Below are 18,596 nucleotides of genomic sequence, written 5' to 3'. Positions count from 1 at the left end.
GTCTTGCTTTTAATTTTCCTGTAGGAAGGAAGGGAAATTAATTATTTAACTGAGTAATACCTGTACTTTCTCTCTTTTTTCATTTTTTTTCCTATTTAATAGCATTTGTTCATAGTTCTGATTTTTGTTTTTTAAACATGTGGCAGTTTAGGTCTTCCACATACAAAGGTAAGTCAGCTTTTCTCATTTTTGAGGAAATGACAAATAAAATTTAAAACAAGGTTTTGTTTTGTTTTTGTTTTTTAAAAATTCATCAGATTTCGTCCTCCATACAAGGGAATATAGATACATTTACCTTTTTCCTGTATGTTTTTAATATCTTGGTGGGTCTAATTTTGATTTTTGATCCATTACTCAAAAGAACTGCTGGGATGACCAAGATGGCTGCTGAGAGGCAAGAAAATAAAGGACTAATCTGCGAACGATCTTGGGTTTAACAGAATTTAAATAGGTGTTCACGTCAAATAGTATGTGTGACTATAAACATCTTTTTACTTGTGGCGATTTACGTAAACTTTACAGGTTAATAATGAACCGTTATTGGTATTGTTTAATGTATTACTTTGTTGGATATCCATATTTATAGGAGTATTTCTGCAGATTTGGAATCAGCCTCACTCCACTGGCGGAAGTACACCTGGCTGCTGGATGCCACCGACCTCGGAGAAGAAAAAGACGACGAAGAAGAAGAGTTGTAGAAGTAGCAGGAGGCGGAGCCTGTTTGTTGACATCGGGCGAAATCGAAAATCAGATGAGTGAAGGCTGCTGATAATTATCAGTTTGTCGCTACTACCGGAACGCGAAGCCTTGGCGAGAGCTAAGGTAGGACCCCAGCAGGGGAACCTGGCACTCAGATGCCGCTGCCCTGCGCTCGGATCCCGGCTTCACACACGCACAGCTCTGCGCTAGCTCCTCCGGCTAAGTCTGCTAGCGTCGTAGCACAGGGGGAAAGTCATCGTTAGCTTTGAGCTAATGCAGACGCTGAAATCCACTGCTGACCCGAGTTATAACTAAACTCTGAATAACAAGTGCTCATCCACGGTGTTTGAGCCTGTTGAGACTTACTCATGACTGTTGTGTGTTTTCTCGCAGCGTTAATGATGTTAAAAGGAATTATTTTGCAGTGTATGTAGCTAGCTAAGCTAGATTGCTAACTTGGTAACAGTCAGAATTCATTGCTGTGTGAGTGTTTGGCTAACTCAACAGAAAAAAAAACAGTGAAAGCTGGACCTCTGGCTTCAGTCCAACAGGAGCAGTGATCACCTTTTGGTATTAACACGAAAAATGTGTTTATAGAAAATGTTAGGAGGTACAGAGCAGTTAGAAGTAAAATGCTAACATGTATGCAAAGATGCAAATAAGTGTAAACACGCTGTGTGACAGCAGTTAGGCCATTTAACAGAAACATGTTCATTTAACTGACAGGACAAAAACTCAGCGAGTTTGTAGGCAGACAGCTCACTTCAGCTCCCAACTTATGCCACAGAAAAGTTTTGCATTTAAAGTATTTTATCAACTTGCAGAATTAAGTGTTTGAACCTTCAGTGGAGTTTACAAAAAATAATTTTGTTATATATTCAGTTTCAGGCAGCAGTTAATGCTAAGTGGCAGGTATTATCTTATTTTAACATTTGTAATAGCAGTGATCAGAGCAGTCACAATGTGAGGTTATGGTGGTAAAAAAAATCGTGATGTTAATGTAAAAAGTACAGAAAATTTGTGTGTGTTTGGGGGGGGATAATAGCAGTTTCACGATCAAAGTACTTCTGTTTATTGTGATTTTCACCAATTAAACTCAAAATAAAAGTGTCAGCATCTATAAAAATATGATTATAAGTGTTTAAATAATTATTGTGTCATGAATGGGACAGGGACCGAGTTTTGAGTGGAGTTAACGTTCAGCGTTGGTCGAGGTCTGCAGGCGCAGTCTGCTTGTCTATTTGATAAGAAATAAGAAATGTTTTTGCATATGCACATAGCTCTGATGATAATCATTTCACCACAAGAGGAAGGCTTAAAAGGTTGCAAGCACACCACTCGAATTGCTCTAAAAATAACATAGGGCTTCTAGAATAAACAATGTTATTATCTGTAAAACCGTATAGTTACCTGATATATCAAATATAGTACCAAGGTTGCTAACGCATAGAAGCGCTTTGGCCTTCCGCCTAAAGAAAGTCACCAATTTTCTTAATCAAATGGCCAAAATTAACAGGAAAATGCTCATGTGATCCCCCGCATTCATTGTCTAAATTACTTGTGGGCCAGTTGTTTTTCTGAGCAGTGTAAAAACCCTGACCATAACTTAAAAATGCTAAATTTACTTGCTAAATATACCTAATTTTCTGAGTAAAGTGTATGTGGTGGGATCATTATGGTCATACTTTGGAAGGAAGTAGTTCTTCTATTGCCTGAATATTTATGGGTTGAAATAGCCCAGAAATCTCCAGTGAATTTATTTGCACGAGTGATCCGAGGCTAAACTGATTTGTCTCTTACAGCTGTTACTGAGTAAATTTGGGTGCTGTTTAGTTGGGAAAATCAAACATGTTCTCTGGTTTAAAGGCTTAGAAAAGGGAACTATTTTTTTTTTTTTCTTCTGTTTCATTAGAAATGCTTCACTCGTTTTATCCTCACAGGTCCCCTGCACTGCCCCGTCTTGATCTGAGCCAGAGAAGAAGAGGCGAACATGGCAGCCAAAGCAGGAGACAACCCCGACAGCCTCATGACTCTGGCGACTGTCTTCTGCCTGAGGAACCTGAAGAAGACGATGTGCTACCAGGGCTTCAGGAACAAGCTGTGCCTGCGCTCAGACATCTTCCTCCCCAGCGAGATCTGCGACAAGCTGGTCAACACGTGAGTAACAGTCTAAAGGGTTCAGCCTGTCATGTCAGTAGCCATGGACTTTTAATTGCTTTTTGTTGTTGTTGTTTTTTTACAGATACATGGAACTGGTCCACACAGACAGTAACTTTGAACCAGAGGAGAGCTTCTTCCAGCTCTTCTCAGATCCCCGGAGCACCAGACTGACCCGGGTGCAGCTCAGAGAGGACTTTGTCCGTGACAGAGACCTGGAAGCCATCAAAAAACAGGTGGGAGGCAACAAGGTGGTAAGAGTAACCACACCAGTTTAAGCTTTTGGCAGGAGATATGACCATCGAAACCCACCAAAAATTAAGAAAATTTGTTTTTGTTCAGCCAGTGCTGCTTCTAATTTCTGGTTGGTACTTATTCTAAAAAACAAAATCTCTGTTTTGAGATAAATTATCCATAAAGTATCAGAAATCATGGAAGAAAAACTGCATTGAAGGTGGATGGTGTAGCTGACAGAACATGTGACGGAGTGTTAACATTTAAACACTGGATAGTTTATAATGCTTGAGTTTAAGGCAGCTGAGCTTCCTGTGGGTTCTTGAAGATGTCTCGCCTGTGATCCAAAAGGTTTCTTCAGTTCTAAAAGTTGATGGGGAGTCTCAGGCATTACACCTGCAGTGGGTTTCTCACAAAACTGAACAAATCAGATTTAAATAAAATTATAAGTGACAAGGGAATTCTCCTAAAATGTCTCTAAGCAGAAAATAACTGTATAATTTAGATAAGATGAAGTTATATAAACTGTATTTATCCATAAATTCCTGCGTTACAGCAGCAAAACATTAAACACAACCTTGGGCACTGAGATAGACGAGCTTGAGGGAGCACAGAGAGCAGAGTTTCATGTGTCCCATGGAGACGTGGCTGCTCGTTCCCCTCCTGGATCACAGTGTTACTGTGTGTGGATTCTGGACTGTTTGTCCTAAATAGTGATAACACTACAAATAAAAGACTAACAACAGCAAAAACTATTTTCAGCTCCCACTGTAGTGTTGTGTGCTCTGGTGTGAACTGCCCTGGTTTTAAAAACAAGTCTGATTGTGTATAAATCTGTTTGTTACTTGACCTTTGACCTCAGTAGAGACTTTCCCGATGAGTTTATGATCTCAGACTCTAATGGGACCATAATTCAGAAAAGTAGAGTGAAAAAGGGCATCAAAGCAGGGAGGATTTAGGGTGGGGCTAACTTGTGATTGGTGGGTTGCTATTGTGTGATCACACAGTGTCCCTGTGTTTCAGATCTGCCATGAGGTTTCACCCACAGGTTATTAATAAACTAAAAAGCTGGGGAAAAAAATGCCGAACATGCAGCTATAAAATCAGGATTCCCCATGTCTCTCATTCTGTTGTTGGACAGACTCCAGCTTTACCTTCTTGACTGTAGTTGGTGGTGGGTCACTTTAAGGAGAACCTGCAGCAGGTGGAGAAGTGGTCTATGTGCTTCTAATCTAAACAAACCGAGGCTGCAGAGCGAGCACTAGCAGCTGCAGTCCAAGATGGAGGAGCTGGAGTCTATCTGACTGCTGGATGACATCCTCTCTGAGGATTTATATTGAGGACTGGCACAGCAGCAACGTTCCCAGAGAGCCAGCCAGTGGAGACACGAAGTGCTAGAGCTGACAGCAACTGAATTTTCAAAATAGGACTGAGGGAAATGTTTGCTAGTAAATTAAGTGTGACTGGCATTGTCCTCACTGGTGGCCCGCACAAATAAAGCCTGTGTGAAGGAAACATGAGCTCAGAACAAGGCTTTGCATGGCAGTAAGCACGATTAGAGTGTAAAGTCAAGTGAATGAGTGCCTTGTTTAACAGAACTCTGATGTATTTTTCTGACCTTGTTATCATCAAAAATGCTAATTATTTGAAGTAAATGCACAAAACTGGAGGAAGGAGAGAATTCATGTCTCAAGCCTGGGAAAACCCCGTCTGACAGGAATTTCATGATATAGAGACCGTGAGAAGTTAATGTCAGTGGTTTCTTCTCTTGGCCCCACTAATCACTGCCTTTGTGTGCAGGACCTGATCGAGCTCCACCTCACCTACTGCAACAACCTGTCGTCCCGCAGCTTGAAAGCACTGTCCTGCTTCCGCGACACTTTGGTGTCTCTCTGTCTCTTCGGCTGCAGCAACATCTTCTACAGGAAGTGCGGCGCCCCACTCGCCTGCAACGAGGACACAGACGAGGACGAGGAGGAGAGCCCCGCCTCTCGGCATGCTTTAGAAACAGACTTTAACTTCCAGGGATTCAACCGGCTCAGGCTGCTCAACCTGGGTGGCATGCCGAAAGAGCTGGACCCCGAGACACTGCTCAAACCCCTGAAGTCGCTCACCTCGCTAGATCTGTCCAATGTACAGTTACTGGGGACATCTTTTCTCACCCAGTGGAGGGACAGACTGGCCTCTCTTGTTCTCTACAACGTGGACCTATCCGAGGAGTTGATCAGCACAGTTTTGGAGCTCGTTAATCTCAGGTAAGCTCTGTGGGATGGGGGATGAGGGGTTAACGTTCATTTAACGCATCAAATAAAAAGTATTAATATCTGGTTCAAGACTGGGAGGAGACCTAAATCCACAGAAGGGTCAAAGAGGGCAACCAGTGTGAAAATCAGTGCCAAATCAAAAATTCAGATGTATCTGCTGTGGTCATCTCTTGTAGGTAAAAGGAGACCTTTCATCAGACACTGAAGTTTCCATAAACTAATCATGGGCATGAATGATGGGGAATCTTGGGCTTTTAATGATATCTTTAAACTGTTCTGTGAAATGACTGTATCGCATACATCTGTAAGGGCTGTAAAAAAGCCAAACACACAAACAAGAACTGAGTGCACAAGTTTGATTTTATTTTGGATTTTCTCTAATCCACACAGGGTTAAAAGATATATCTCCACTAATATTTAAATGTCCCTTAGCAAATTGCTGAGGAGTCCTTAGCAACCAGATGCTTTGGTAGCCATCAACAAGCTTCCCTGATAATTCTGGCTGGATATTTGATCACATTTAAATTGTTTGGTGTCCTGGCACGAACTCTGGCATTTAAGCAGGAAGGGAATTCCAGAAGCTTAATGTTTGCCTGCTTTATTTATTCTAAGACCAGTTTTGATGTGTTTGGGATCACTGTCCTGTTGGAACATCAAACTATGTCTAAGTTTAAGCCATCTAGATGCTGATTTAAAGAGGTAGTCTGTTTTCATTGTAGCAGTACCACTGGCAGCAAAACAGCCGTGCAGCATCATGCTACCACTGCTGTGCTTCACACCTGATGCAGTGTTCTTAGATTTTAAAGCGTCATCTTTATTTGTCAAAACAGACTCCCTGTCATTTTGGCTAAATGACTCAATCTTCAATGAAAGACTTGGTAAAGATTTTATATTCAGTGATCAAGAAGAAGCACAAAATTTGGTGGTACTGGACTGTAAAATGTCATTAAGCTTGTTTATAGATTGGGGAGCAAATGCACATAAATCTGTGGCCAGTAGGCAAAGTAATGCATTTATAGTGTCCTCATACATATTTTGCTGTTAAACTTTAGGTTGACGCTTATTAGAATCCATCCAAGAGGCGGGGTACACCCTGGACAGGTTGCCAGTCTGTCGCAGGGCGTTTATTAGAATATTTTTATATATTTTACTGAAGTCCAAGTTAAAAGTAACTTTTCTGCTCAGTTTCAGCTCCTGGTTTTATTTTTCAAGCGCAAACAACCTGCTTCAGCTCCTCCCCATTTATTCCAACCCTCTTCTGATCAGCTGCCCCTCGTAAACACAAGTGGGTGGACCTTAGAAGACCATATTTGGGAAATCCCTCCTTGGTGACATCATCCTGAGCCAAGAGAAGGAAAAAAAACTGTGATAAACTGAGAGCAGTTTGCATGTTGTCATTTTAATACATGTGTAGCTCCCCTTGTATGCCCACTGATCACTTGAAAAATAGTCACTGATGACACCCCCTCCTCCTTCAGGCACCTCGACATCTCCCAGGAGAGCAGGCGGATCTCAAAGTTTAAGATGACCAAGAAAATCCTGACGGCCATCGTCCAGCATCTGGTACACCTGATGTCCCTGGACATCTCGGGTCACATCATGCTAGACAACTGCACAGTTCCACACTTTGAAGAAGCGATGGGGCGTCCGAGGTGGGTAACGATGAGCTGAGGCTGGAATCTCCCTTTATTGACCCTCAGATGATAAATGAGGTTCTTAACAAGCTGTGTTTTTCTCTCCATTAGCACTGAACCGTGCAAGAGCAGCATCTACCCTTTCCAGGAGCTGAAGAGGCCCCTGCAGTTTCTGGGCTTGTACGACACCACCCTCTGTAATGTGACGCACATCCCTGCCTATAAGGTACCTGAACCTGGGTTTCTTTCAGCTGATCACACTAGGCTGAACTGCAGATTAATACCATCTATAGCGCTTTATTCAAGGTTTGTTTTGTTGGTTAAATCTTTGTGTTTCTGGACTTTTTCAGGTGACTGGATCAAAGAATGAAGACCAGGTCCTGAACGCTATCGAGGCTTACACAGAGTTTCGCCCTGAGCTCGCCCACAGAGCCATCAATCAGCTGTTTGACATCGCCAGGATACAACATTGCAGCCAGCTGCTCCGCGCTCTGCAGGTAGGACTTAAAGTTCTCCTTCAATGACTTCCTGTGATCATCTCTCCTGACTGCTTCTCATTCCTCCCCTGAAACCTTTGTTTCCTTGTTTGCAGCTTGTCATCGCAGCACTGAAGTGCCATAAATACGATAAGAGCATCCAGGTGACGGGCAGCGCTGCTCTTTTCTATCTGACCAACACCGAGTACCGCAGCGATCAGAGTGTGCGGTTACGGCGGGAGGTCATTCAGGTGGTGCTGAATGGGATGGAGCACTACCAGGAGGTCACTGTAAGTCTGATATCATCCCCATGAACCAGCTGCTGCATAAATAAGCTGAGCAGAGTGTTATGGTCAGTGGCCACACTAACAGAATTAAAGCAGAAGGGCAGATTTTGTGTTATGTGAAGCTCTAAAACCTTCAGTTGCGTTTTTATTGTAGGACTGAAGTATGTATAAAACGGCATCTTCAGAACTGGGGGCAGGATTGGGAGATCAGAAAGGGCTCAGAAATTGTTCAGGTCCACTATTTGATAGGAAACCTTGACTATGCATCTTAGTCTTCAGTTGATTATTAACAAAGGCCATCATATATTTAGAATCACGCTCTTCGATTACATTTGATTTGTGAATCTGTGAGTTCCTGTTTCCTCACCAGGTCCAGAGGAACTGCTGCCTGACTCTGTGCAACTTCAGCATCCCAGAGGAGCTCGAGTTCCAGTACAGCCGCGTCAACCAGCTGCTGCTGAAGATCCTGGAGCCGGCCCGGCAGGATGAGTCCATCCAGAGAATCGCCGTGCACCTCTGCAATGCTTTGGTCTGCCAGGTGGACAACCACCATAAGGAGGCTGTGGGCAAGATGGGATTTGTGAGGGTAAAGAAACCTTGGAAAGTCTTGGATAAATTTCCTCCTTAGTTTAGAAGTCGGTGATCCGCTTCAGATCTCAGGCCTGTTACTTATTGCCAGTCAAGGTCAGCAGCAGGAGTTCCTATTATCTAACAAGCTTATTTTTGGTGTGGCAGGAAACCAGAGCACCCAGAGGAAAGCTGTGTGAACACACTGAGAGCATGTGATGACAGCAGTGCAGATATTTCAGATCCAATCTCAGCGCTTTAGCCATGTTTGGAAAAAGAATGTGCTCTGTAATTTGAATTTTATACCAACATGCCATCGCACTCACTATGGGCTAACATGCTAAAATTGTACTACATCTATGGTGTGATATATGGCTGCAGCAGCATTATTTAGTCTGATTTACGATAACTTAAAGCAAACGTTATAGTAAAAGTAGCCTTCAGGAGTCTGTTGCTGGTGTCCTACCTTCAAAGTGGATTCAGGATTGTTTCTCTGTAGCAAAGCTGCATTTTCTCATGTTTGTGTTGCATTTTGACTGAAATCAGCTGCTGATTATACAGGTGATAAATTCATTCCTGACTCTTTTCTCATTCTCAGACAATGCTGAATTTAATTCAGAAGAAGTTACAGGACAGAATGGTGAGTTTAAGTGCTTTACAGATTTATATGTGGCTTTTAGAAACTGAAAGAGTGCTCACAAAGGCCGATGCACTCTCTCTCACTAAGAGCGCCCCGTTTAATCATCTTTTCACGGCCTACAGGCTAGTGACACTGGCTCATTTTAGAGAAATAGTCATGCTTATTTTTAATATTACTGTACACATCAAAATGAGCCCTGCTTTACTATTAAAACCATGATTACTAAACTCAGCTCAGTAATCATGTGACTAAATTGATATGCCAGAGTGTTTGTAGCATTTTATGTCTTGAATGTAGTATAGTCTCCCTCTTAGTGAAACAAATGTGGAGGTATTTAATTTTGAAAATTCCCAGACATTTATAATGACTGAGAAGGTGTTACAGTGTTACAGCGTCTCTTCTTTTGTCTGTGCTCCACCAAATCTCCTGAAGTCCAGTTTTTGTTGTTTTTATTTATTCTTGGTGAGAAGCAGGCAAACAAGCAGCACTGAAAACATAACACTTCCACCTGCTGGAAGCAGGAAACAGATCCTCATCATCATCGTTTAAATGAAAATTAACCTTTATTCAGTTATACTGTATTTTGTTTTGTTGTTTAAAGCAGATGTTTTGTGTTTGCGTGTGTGTCTCAGTGTGACCAGGTGATGGAGTTTTCCTGGAGCGCCCTGTGGAACATCACAGACGAGACGCCCGACAACTGTCAGATGTTCCTGAACTGTCGGGGCATGAGCCTGTTCCTGGAGTGTCTGCAGGTGAGTCCAGGCTGCACCCATCTGTGTCTATGGTGATGAAGATGAGCCAGGCTGCTCGTTATTCTTCAGAACTGATATAGAAAGTTGCTCGATTCACAAGAAATGACTCGAGAACAACGATTGCTTTTGTTATTAAAGCCAAAACCATGAAAGGAGCTGTTAGGAGTATAAAATAAAGTGCAGCTCTTCTTTCACTACTCGTGTACAGCTCGTGTCCACACACTGTTAAGGTGATGATAAGTGTAATAATTGAAAAATACTAAAATAAATATTTCTGTCAAAATTAATTTTGTGTCAGAGGAAACAGTTTAAAAAAAAAGTTCACCATTATCCTTAAACTTCGTGTGTACCTTTCTTTTGCTGTTATGTTCCTTTCAAAGAGTAGTTACATTTTTGCTTTTTATGGGTTTTTTTCTGCTGTAAGTTTGGTCTGAAATTTGTCTTCACCTGTAAACACTGAGTGGATTTGAGGGGATACAATTATCACTTGACTATACAGTTCTGCAATCGTCATGGAGAATTTCGCTGTGCCATCATTTCTAAATGTTTTCATCTCATGTTGTATGATTTCTGTCTGCAGGAGTTTCCAGACAAGCAGGAGCTTCATCGCAACATGTTGGGTCTTCTGGGAAACGTGGCTGAGGTCAAAGCTCTGCGGCCACAGCTGCTCACCCCACAGTTCATCACAGTGTTCAGGTACCAGAGGCAGAAACACCTGGACTGAGACTCTGTTGGTGGTTACTATTGGTCCGCACAGTCTCTCCTCTCAGCCTCTTCATGTCCTCTTCTCCGTCTGTTTTCTTTGCAGTAACCTGCTGGACAGTAAGGCCGATGGGATTGAGGTGTCGTACAACGCCTGTGGAGTGCTGTCGCACATCATGTTTGACGGGCCTGAGGTTTGGAAGATGGAGGAGCCACGGAGAGACATGGTGATGGAGAAGATGTGGGAAGCCATCCAGAGCTGGGACGTCAGCTCGCGGCGCAACATCAACTACAGGTGATCGATTACCTTTTCCCCTCTACAGTGAACTTCCACAGCCGCTGGTGGCTTGTCCTGTCTGAATGTATTAACAAAGCGACGGTCCTCTCTCAGGTCATTCGAGCCGATCCTCCGGCTGCTGCCTCAGAGCATCTCCCCTGTCAGTCAGCACTGGGCCACATGGGCTCTTTACAACCTGGTGTCAGTTTACCGTGAGTATCAAGAGGCTTTGAGAGCGCAGCGTGTGTCGTTTACCCCTAAAGCTGTCCTGAAGGGTTTATATGTCACCTGACTTGCCTAACAGACCAGAATAACTTAGTATATGTGAAACATTGGGGGTGTCCAAATTCATGGGCTGCATCCTCCTAAGTAAATCGGTTTGGCTGAGATTAAAGTTATAGTTTTCACACAGCTGAATAAACATTAAACAGAAGTGTGAGATGATCGAGAATTTACATCAGTGTCCTGTTATATTTTAGATAGAAAGGAGCAGACGGCCGAGTTTATTAAACTCCACCGACACAGCAATGACGCAAATCAGAAGGCTAGACCGTCCAGTTTCACAGCCGCGCACTTCCGGCCTACCCGACCTCCTGAGGACCCGGCCCTCGTAGACCGCGAAGGCCGGGTCCTCAGGAGGATGCAGCCCATGAATTTGGACATGGCTATTATCTTTACTTGTTTACTTGTCTCCAAACTGCTTTGTTTTTTTTTTGTTTTTTTTTTTATTTTCTTTACCTGCTTCTTTTGGGCCTAATGTTCTATCCAGTCCATTCTCTGGGAATCTCACACTTGTTCCATTTGCATTTTTCCTACTCTGCAGCAAGCAAGTATTGTCCTCTGCTGATAAAAGAAGGAGGAATGACTCTTCTGGAGAAAGTTCTGGAGCTGGAGAGTTCACATCCGGACACAAAGGACATGGCCCGGTGAGACTGACGGCTCTGAACAAACTGTATGATGATGTGGTAACTGAGTCAGAGGCTGGGCAGCAGTCAGAAAGCCTCATTTTCCTGCTCTTAGAAGCCCTCTGTTGCATTCAGCAGAGAGGATGATAAGAGTTGTTGGGGCTGATCACCGAGTGTTTGAGGCTGAATCACATATTTCTGTATTTTTTTCTTACAAACACAGCAGGTCAGATATCACAAGCCCTTTTTTTAAAACATGTATCAGGTGACATTTTTCTACTGTTAGGTGCTTTAATGCCATTACCTTAATAGATGGTAATTCAATTTTTTAAAAATGGGATCTTTCCTGAGTCAAACTAACGCTAGCTGAGAAATAAAGCCCACCAGTCACGACCAGCTCCCAGCACAGCAAAGAAACTAACGCTGATGTGGCTTTACAGATGATTTCCATGGAAATAAATTAGATAAATATATATTTTTTACGAATTAAGAACGTCTTGGTCAAAATTCCAACCTGTGACTGTTGTCTTCTTGCAGAAAAGTAATGGAGCACTGTGAAAACTTCAAAGAAGACCCGATGGAAACAAATCCCGGACAGGATGCAAACTTTGGACAGAGAGGGTGATGCCAAGGGACCCGAAATTCCCAGTAAATATCCAGAAAACCAACCTGAGGCCCCTCCCACCATCATCACCACAAGGGTCAATTGTGTGCATTATTCTTATAATTCTTCTTTTGTAGAGTTAGAACAGTGTCTCTGACCCTCCTCACAGCAGTTTGATATTTGACACATAGAACTTAAGACGTGGTGCATGGTATTTTGTCGTGAGGGTGTTTACCTCTGCTGCACATCTCTTCTGTTGGGGGCAGGTTTGTGGGGTTGGGTGACTGTTATTTCTCAGTGTGAGTGTGAGTGTGTTTGCGTGTCAAAGGTTTAAACCAGAACAAAACAGCCGTAGTGATGCTCGGTTCTCAGCGGACGGCAGCGCCAGCCGCCCCCAGCTCGCTGTCGGTAACCGAACAAAAAAAAAAAGGCCGCGTGGCGAGTCGGAGGCCTCAGCTCACACTCGCTCGTGCTAGCAAAGGCCGCGGAGCCGTGGGACACATGTACAGTGAATATTAGCCATTAAGTGTGCGGGCTGCAGACCTCGCGGCTCTGTGATGGACTTCTTTGTTTATATATGTAAATATTATGTGTGGGTCTCATCCTTTTACTGTGTGTATGTTTTATAATACAACTGTAAACACTCATGACTTTACGCTGTATTTAAATCTCTTTAGGTCTGGCTGATTGCAGTCAGTGCTAAGAAACTATACACAGAATCATTCATAGCAGTCCTGTAAACTCTTTAAAGGACCATTCACATGTAATTCAGCCTCCCGTCTTAAAGGTACTCAAACTGCAGATTCCAGCTTTTAAAATGAGTTTAAAGTTAACTCAAGGTAACAACAGACTGTAAAGAAACAGCAGTTCTGACATTATGTCCAACGCGTCTGTGTGCTGAGCTACAGAGATATCAGCTGAGGTTTTAATGGGGACAGGCTGTACTGTTGTGCAATACTTTGAACCAAAAAGTGCAGTCGGCCAGTGTAGCATCCTTTTTTTCTAACATTATAAAGCCTACATTCTTTCTAGTGACCAGCAGGGGGCAGCTTCTTGGGTTAGGGGAAAAAGGCTTCTGGTTGTATAGAAGTCAAACTTGAGTTGATATCTCTGCAGGTCCATACGTAACAACGTAGTAATTTCTTCTCATTCTGTTGGTGTTTGTGATTTTTGTTTAGGTTTTAAACTCTTTTTAAACAAAGACTTACAACAAAAAAGTACCTTTAACCAATCTGGTAACTCTTACTGGAAGCAGCGGTGAGCTTTAAACTAAGAGGGAGGTGAAATTAATCAAAGCAAATACACTTCATGGACAAATGTATGTGGACATTAAGGCTTCCGGATACAAAGTGATAAAGCCTCTATACAAACAAAGAGCTACTGATGACAGACAGTAAGAAATGATCCCTGCACAGGCTCTGGGTGAATTGACTTGGACATATACTGTATATCAAAAGATTCACATAGCCTTTTGGGCAGACATGTGTTACTTCTAATGTCCAGCAGGGGGTGACTCCTGTGAAGTCAGATTATAGAAGTCTAATGGAAAAAAGACCCAGACATGCAGACCTCGACTCTCATGCTTTGTTTTACAGCACTAAACATGGACTGTGCAATGCCAGACCTCAGTGGTGTCACATTCAGCGGTTCTACATGATGAGAATCTCCATCAGTGTCAGTACAGCTCTCTACTCAACTCAGTAAAATATTCAGCAATTTTCATTTCATTATTAACAGAGTTGAGTCTTCTTGAAGCCCAACACTAAATTAAATGAAACAACAATAATCCAGTACAGCTGGACACCTAAACACCTGGAAACGCAGGCTCATGGAAAGCCTTTGGAGTTCCTCTACAGGTCTACTCACGTGTCCACATACTTGGCCTTTACTAGAGCTTTGATGCTTCGTACTGCTCTCTCTGTGGTGTTAAAAGCCCAGAACCCTCTGAACTCCCTGGTGCTTCCAGTGGTCCAGATGATAAAAAGAGAGGAGGTTGGAAGATAAACGGTTATCCTTTGAGGACACCTGACGGCCCATCATGTTTATTGGTCGTTCAGCTTGCTGCTAAAATAACTCCTTCACTTAAATCAAACAGTTTTATTTTGAAAAGCTAAGGGGAGGAAAATAAAACTGCGTGTTCACTTGTATGTTCGACACTGGTGATGGGATCTTTAAAAAAAAAATAGAAAATCACATCTGACTTGTTTCAAATTAAGGTTTAGTCATCCAGAAGGAAGGGAGGTTAAGTTTCATGTTTCATCCCCACCCCTGCTGACCAGGTTAAGGTTAAACTTAACACTTTAACACATTTAAACACATTAACAACAACCAGACTCTTAATTTCTCCTCTCGGTTTGCTGTAGTGTCCCTGAAGATGCCCTGTGGAGATCCCAAGGTCAATTTGTTTGTTTCACAATAAACATTCAAAAGCTGAATATCTTGAACACTTGAATCAGAAATCCAGGAAAAGTGTTCTTTCTTAGCTCAACAGCACCCCTAGTGGTGGAAAAAAGAAAAGAAAAACCTCCACAGGGCACCTTGAAGATGTCTTTGAGTTTAAAAAGTTCCTTCACTGGCATTTTTCGTCTTGTAGCTTTAAAGATGACTTCAGGAATTTCCTCTTTTAAATGGTATTCTTAATTTATTAAGTAACTAAAACTTTACTTTATTAAAAAAAATTTAAAAAAAAATATGTCAATCTCAATTCCGAAAAGTTGCTTTTAGCTTAGTAGGTGGAAACTTCCAAGTGCAGATAATTCTAAAGAATTTTAGTGTTTTTACAGACTTAATGTAATTATTTATTTGTAAACTGCAGTTTCAGGTTGTTGTAGTTTTTTTTTTTTTTTTTTTTTTTTTTTTTTTAAATGACATTAATCACCATTAGCAGAACCAACCAAGTAAGACCAACAGCTTTGGCAACGCCACAAACCACCTGGTTACATCTGGCTGTTTGATTTTAGTGTGAACAGGACAGTTGGCATTCGTTTCCCTTTTTCCTGCTCGATTGGTGCTGCTCCTCTAGCACGAAGTTGTGAATAAATCCTTCGGTATCTTCTGTCACATCAGTTCTGCTCCTCCTCGCACTCGCCTCTGATGTGTGTGTTTTTTTGTTGTTGGTTTTTTTTGGGGGGGGGGGTTCTGAGGAAAAACTTTGAACCTTCAAAAATATCTGTTAAACTGCGAGAACTACAAACAGTACAGGATGGAGGACTGTGGCTCTTTAATCGAAAATAAATAAATAGGTTCTAAATCTATAATTTTCTATCATAAACTAACCAGTTTAATGTCAGAGGATATTACAGGTTTTTTTTATTATTTTCTCTCCTTTAGTCTTTAAATCAAGTTTTTAAAGCAAAATTGGTTCCTACCTCAGTTTAACATTGGTCAGTGTGACTTTAATAACCTGAAGCTCAACACTTGGAGACAAATATAGTCCATAGTTTATTTGTTAATTTCCAAAAATGTAAATCTTTGAAAGGAAAATTTCAAAGGTTTTTACAACCGTAATCTCTGTTTCATAATGTTTCTTGCAAATTTTAAGACATTTCTGAGGTTTTTATTGGACATTTGAGTTTTATAACCTCAACGAATACTTCAGTGCTTTCTTAGAAGTGTACTGAGAGACTTTGTTTTTAACCATCAAAGAATATTAATTTTTCCATCTCAAATTTAGAAATTCAAACTTTATGACCTAAATACATATTAGTTTATTTTCTTTTAATTTAAATTTGATTTTATTGTATCAAAAGATTTTTTTTTTTACTAATTTATATTAAAGTTTTGTCCTTCCTGTGATTTTTATATTCTCACAGAATATCAATGTAGTTTTTTTGGTTTGCAAATAAACAGCAAACCTAGGAAACAATATTAGATTTTCATTTCTTTTTCTTTTTTTGACTTTTTGTCTCAGAGATCAGTCGTATCCAGTGAATTAACAGCTTTAATCTCACAGCATTTTTGATATTTTTACAAGTTTGATTTCAATAAAATTGCAGTTTTTCTCACATTTTTTTTTTCAACCATCTCAGAAATGTTTGTTTTCCTTAACATTAAAATCTATAATTTCATAATACCTCAGAATATAAGAGTAGTCCTTACAGATTATGCCTCTCGTTTTAAGAATATTACAGTTTGTTCCCACAAAGTTGCGACTTTAGCTTCAGACTTTTCCTCTGAGGATAATCGCCCTTCCTCGGCTCCTCTTTTTAAACCTTATGTAATGCCCCCAAACACTTATTTATTCTTTGAATGCAGTTTTACGTCAGTGATTCGTTAATTCTCAGAATTGATTTGATGCCACTTTAATAAATTGCCTGAGCGGGGCTGGAGGAACAGGGATTAAGTACTGTCTTCACTTCATGGGGTGAAAGCGGCGCTGATGCTGTTAACAGGATTTAGTTGGAGTGCAGTTTGATTCACCAGGCTTCTGACGCTGGGCTTCCCTCCCAGATGACGCCAGTGAAGGAACACATCACCAGCTGTCCTGTTTCCTGTGGTTTAACGTTACAGTCCTCATGCTCATGAGCGGTGCCTGACTGATGGATTTAAGCTACTTCATATCAGCCGCGTCGGTTTTCCAACCAAACACGCTTCCTGGTTCTCGTGTACAGTTTTTCTTTGTGTGATTTCAGGGATCAGATTGGTGCAGGTCTCTGTTGCTTTCTCACGGTCACCATGATGATCATGATGATTCAGTGTGTGTGGAAGTTGAATATGAGGAGGACTTGATGCATGATCAAAGCTCTTTAGAGTCGCACAGATCTTCTTTCTCAGTCGCCTGTTCTGTTCATTGAATGTCTCCATTTATGCTTTCTGGACACAACATTATTCTTTGGGTTTGACTGTTCTTTATTTATGAAGATGTATGTACTGATGATAATAATAATAATAATAATAAATAAATAAAAAAAACAGAGAGAGAGAACTGCTGTGTGGCAAAGCCTTTCAGATTTCATCCACTAGGTTTCCTGTTTGTCCACACTCTGTTCTCAGTTTGTTTTGTAACTGCTGATAAGTTTAGTCCAAACTGAAGTGAAGAACTTTGGATCCAGACAGTTTGGAGTTCCACGTTTTCCTGATCTCAGTAGTTCCAGGACATCGGTGTAAAAATATGAAAAAGCAATAAAGATGGAGTGGTTTAAAAAGTAATGTGTTTTTTTTGTTTTTCTTTGCTTGTTTGTTTGTTTGTTTTAAATCCTCAAACATTTAGACCAGCGGTCCTCAACCTTTTTTACGCCACGGACCCTTTTATGTCTGACAATATTTTCACGGACTGGCCTTTAAGGTGTCACGGATAAATACAACAAAATAAAATCAGTACTGGCACCAAAAAAAAAGGATTTCTTCATAACACACGGGAAAAGAGCCAGGGAAACAGAGTTAACGATAAAAACCCTTAAAACCATGAATTTCATACCCGGTACCAAACGACTCACGGACTGGTGGTTGGGGACCACTGATTTAGAAAAGTCCAAATTTGAGGGCCTTTCCTCATGTAGATAACAAACTGCAATTCAGTAATAGGGGCATTTTGTCTGCCCAAGAAAAAGAAGCTTGCCTTAAATGTGACATTAGCAACTCCTTACAAATCTATTATAACAAATTAATTTTTTATTAAAAAAAATAAATCAGCATTAAATCATCTTTATCAGAGGACTGAAATTCAAACAAACAAAAATATTTTACACAGTCAAAAACTGCTGTGATTGTACCACCTTCAAATACAGTAATGTAAAGTTCGTCTGTCTGTACCTAAAGATTTAAATAATGATCACTGGCTAAAACTTGCTGTATTCCTGATGCAGCCCTGACCATTTCTCCAGGCCTGGGATCCAGTGCTAAGAGTATATGTGCACACTTCTTAAGTATTTACCTTTTGCAAGTTAAAAAACTCTGCATTTTATATGTATTTGATCTCAACCTGAAATGTACAGGCAGACATTTCAGTCTTCACCTGCTTTCAACTAAATCAGTGGTTCCCAAACTCTTTTTGCTAGGCCCCTCTTTGTTTTACAAGAAAAATGTTCTCACTGTAACGTTACTGTATAAAGAGCTAACATCTCCAAAATGTCAGGAGTAGTTCTGACATTCTAAAAATCAAGAATGTGGGATACTGTTTGTCCGTGATTTAAACAGCCCAGCATGTGCACCCAATGAAGGGGAAACCAATGCTGCAGGGGAGACCAAAGGGCAGACATGCTTCACCATATTTTCTAGTCTTTGGCTTAGAATGAAGTTGGTTTGGAAACATATTCAGCTATGCTTCATCTCCTGCTTTGCATTTCTGTAGGCGCCCCGTGCTAGCAGTGTCCAAGCGTTTTGTCCCCCCTCCCCTTTTCATACTGCGCCCCCCCTGCCGTGGCTCTGGCCCCCCCTCCTAGGGGGCGGGCCCCACACTT

The 18,596-nt window shown here is 41.3% G+C and overlaps 1 protein-coding gene and 1 long non-coding RNA gene across 2 annotated transcripts; one reads left to right on the top strand and one right to left on the bottom strand.

Annotated features, from left to right (window-relative positions):
• Positions 1–34: 34 nt before the first annotated feature.
• On the bottom strand, positions 35–17,553 carry LOC120713969. The gene is made up of 3 exons (XR_005691332.1): positions 17,410–17,553; positions 16,135–16,136; positions 35–49 (listed from the first exon to the last, which is right to left on the bottom strand). It is a non-coding gene; the product is annotated as an uncharacterized LOC120713969 (long non-coding RNA).
• zer1 (zyg-11 related, cell cycle regulator) lies at positions 696–13,564 on the top strand. Its single transcript, XM_039999937.1, has 16 exons — positions 696–822; positions 2,640–2,856; positions 2,942–3,092; positions 4,891–5,345; positions 6,833–7,006; positions 7,100–7,214; positions 7,339–7,485; positions 7,581–7,754; positions 8,122–8,337; positions 8,917–8,958; positions 9,591–9,710; positions 10,291–10,406; positions 10,519–10,707; positions 10,804–10,901; positions 11,513–11,615; positions 12,132–13,564. Exons 2-16 carry the CDS (start codon positions 2,690–2,692, stop codon positions 12,217–12,219), a joined length of 2,355 nt encoding a protein of 784 aa, XP_039855871.1. The 5' UTR covers positions 696–822; positions 2,640–2,689; the 3' UTR covers positions 12,220–13,564.
• Positions 17,554–18,596: the final 1,043 nt, after the last annotated feature.

Source organism: Simochromis diagramma, unplaced genomic scaffold (genome assembly GCF_900408965.1).
Source record: "Simochromis diagramma unplaced genomic scaffold, fSimDia1.1 OVJJ01000596.1, whole genome shotgun sequence".
Classification (NCBI taxonomy): Eukaryota; Metazoa; Chordata; class Actinopteri; order Cichliformes; family Cichlidae; genus Simochromis; species Simochromis diagramma.
The sequence above is the reverse complement of the archived record's forward strand: the minus strand, read 5'-3'. Positions and strand labels throughout refer to the sequence as shown.

Coding starts and splice junctions, on each gene's coding strand:
- zer1 (XM_039999937.1), top strand. CDS start 2,690: ATGGCAGCCAAAGCAGGAGACAACCCCGACAGCCTCATGACTCTGGCG. Junction 7,486..7,580: donor AGCTGCTCCGCGCTCTGCAG/GTAGGACTTAAA, acceptor CCTTGTTTGCAG/CTTGTCATCGCAGCACTGAA. Junction 11,616..12,131: donor GACACAAAGGACATGGCCCG/GTGAGACTGACG, acceptor GTCTTCTTGCAG/AAAAGTAATGGAGCACTGTG.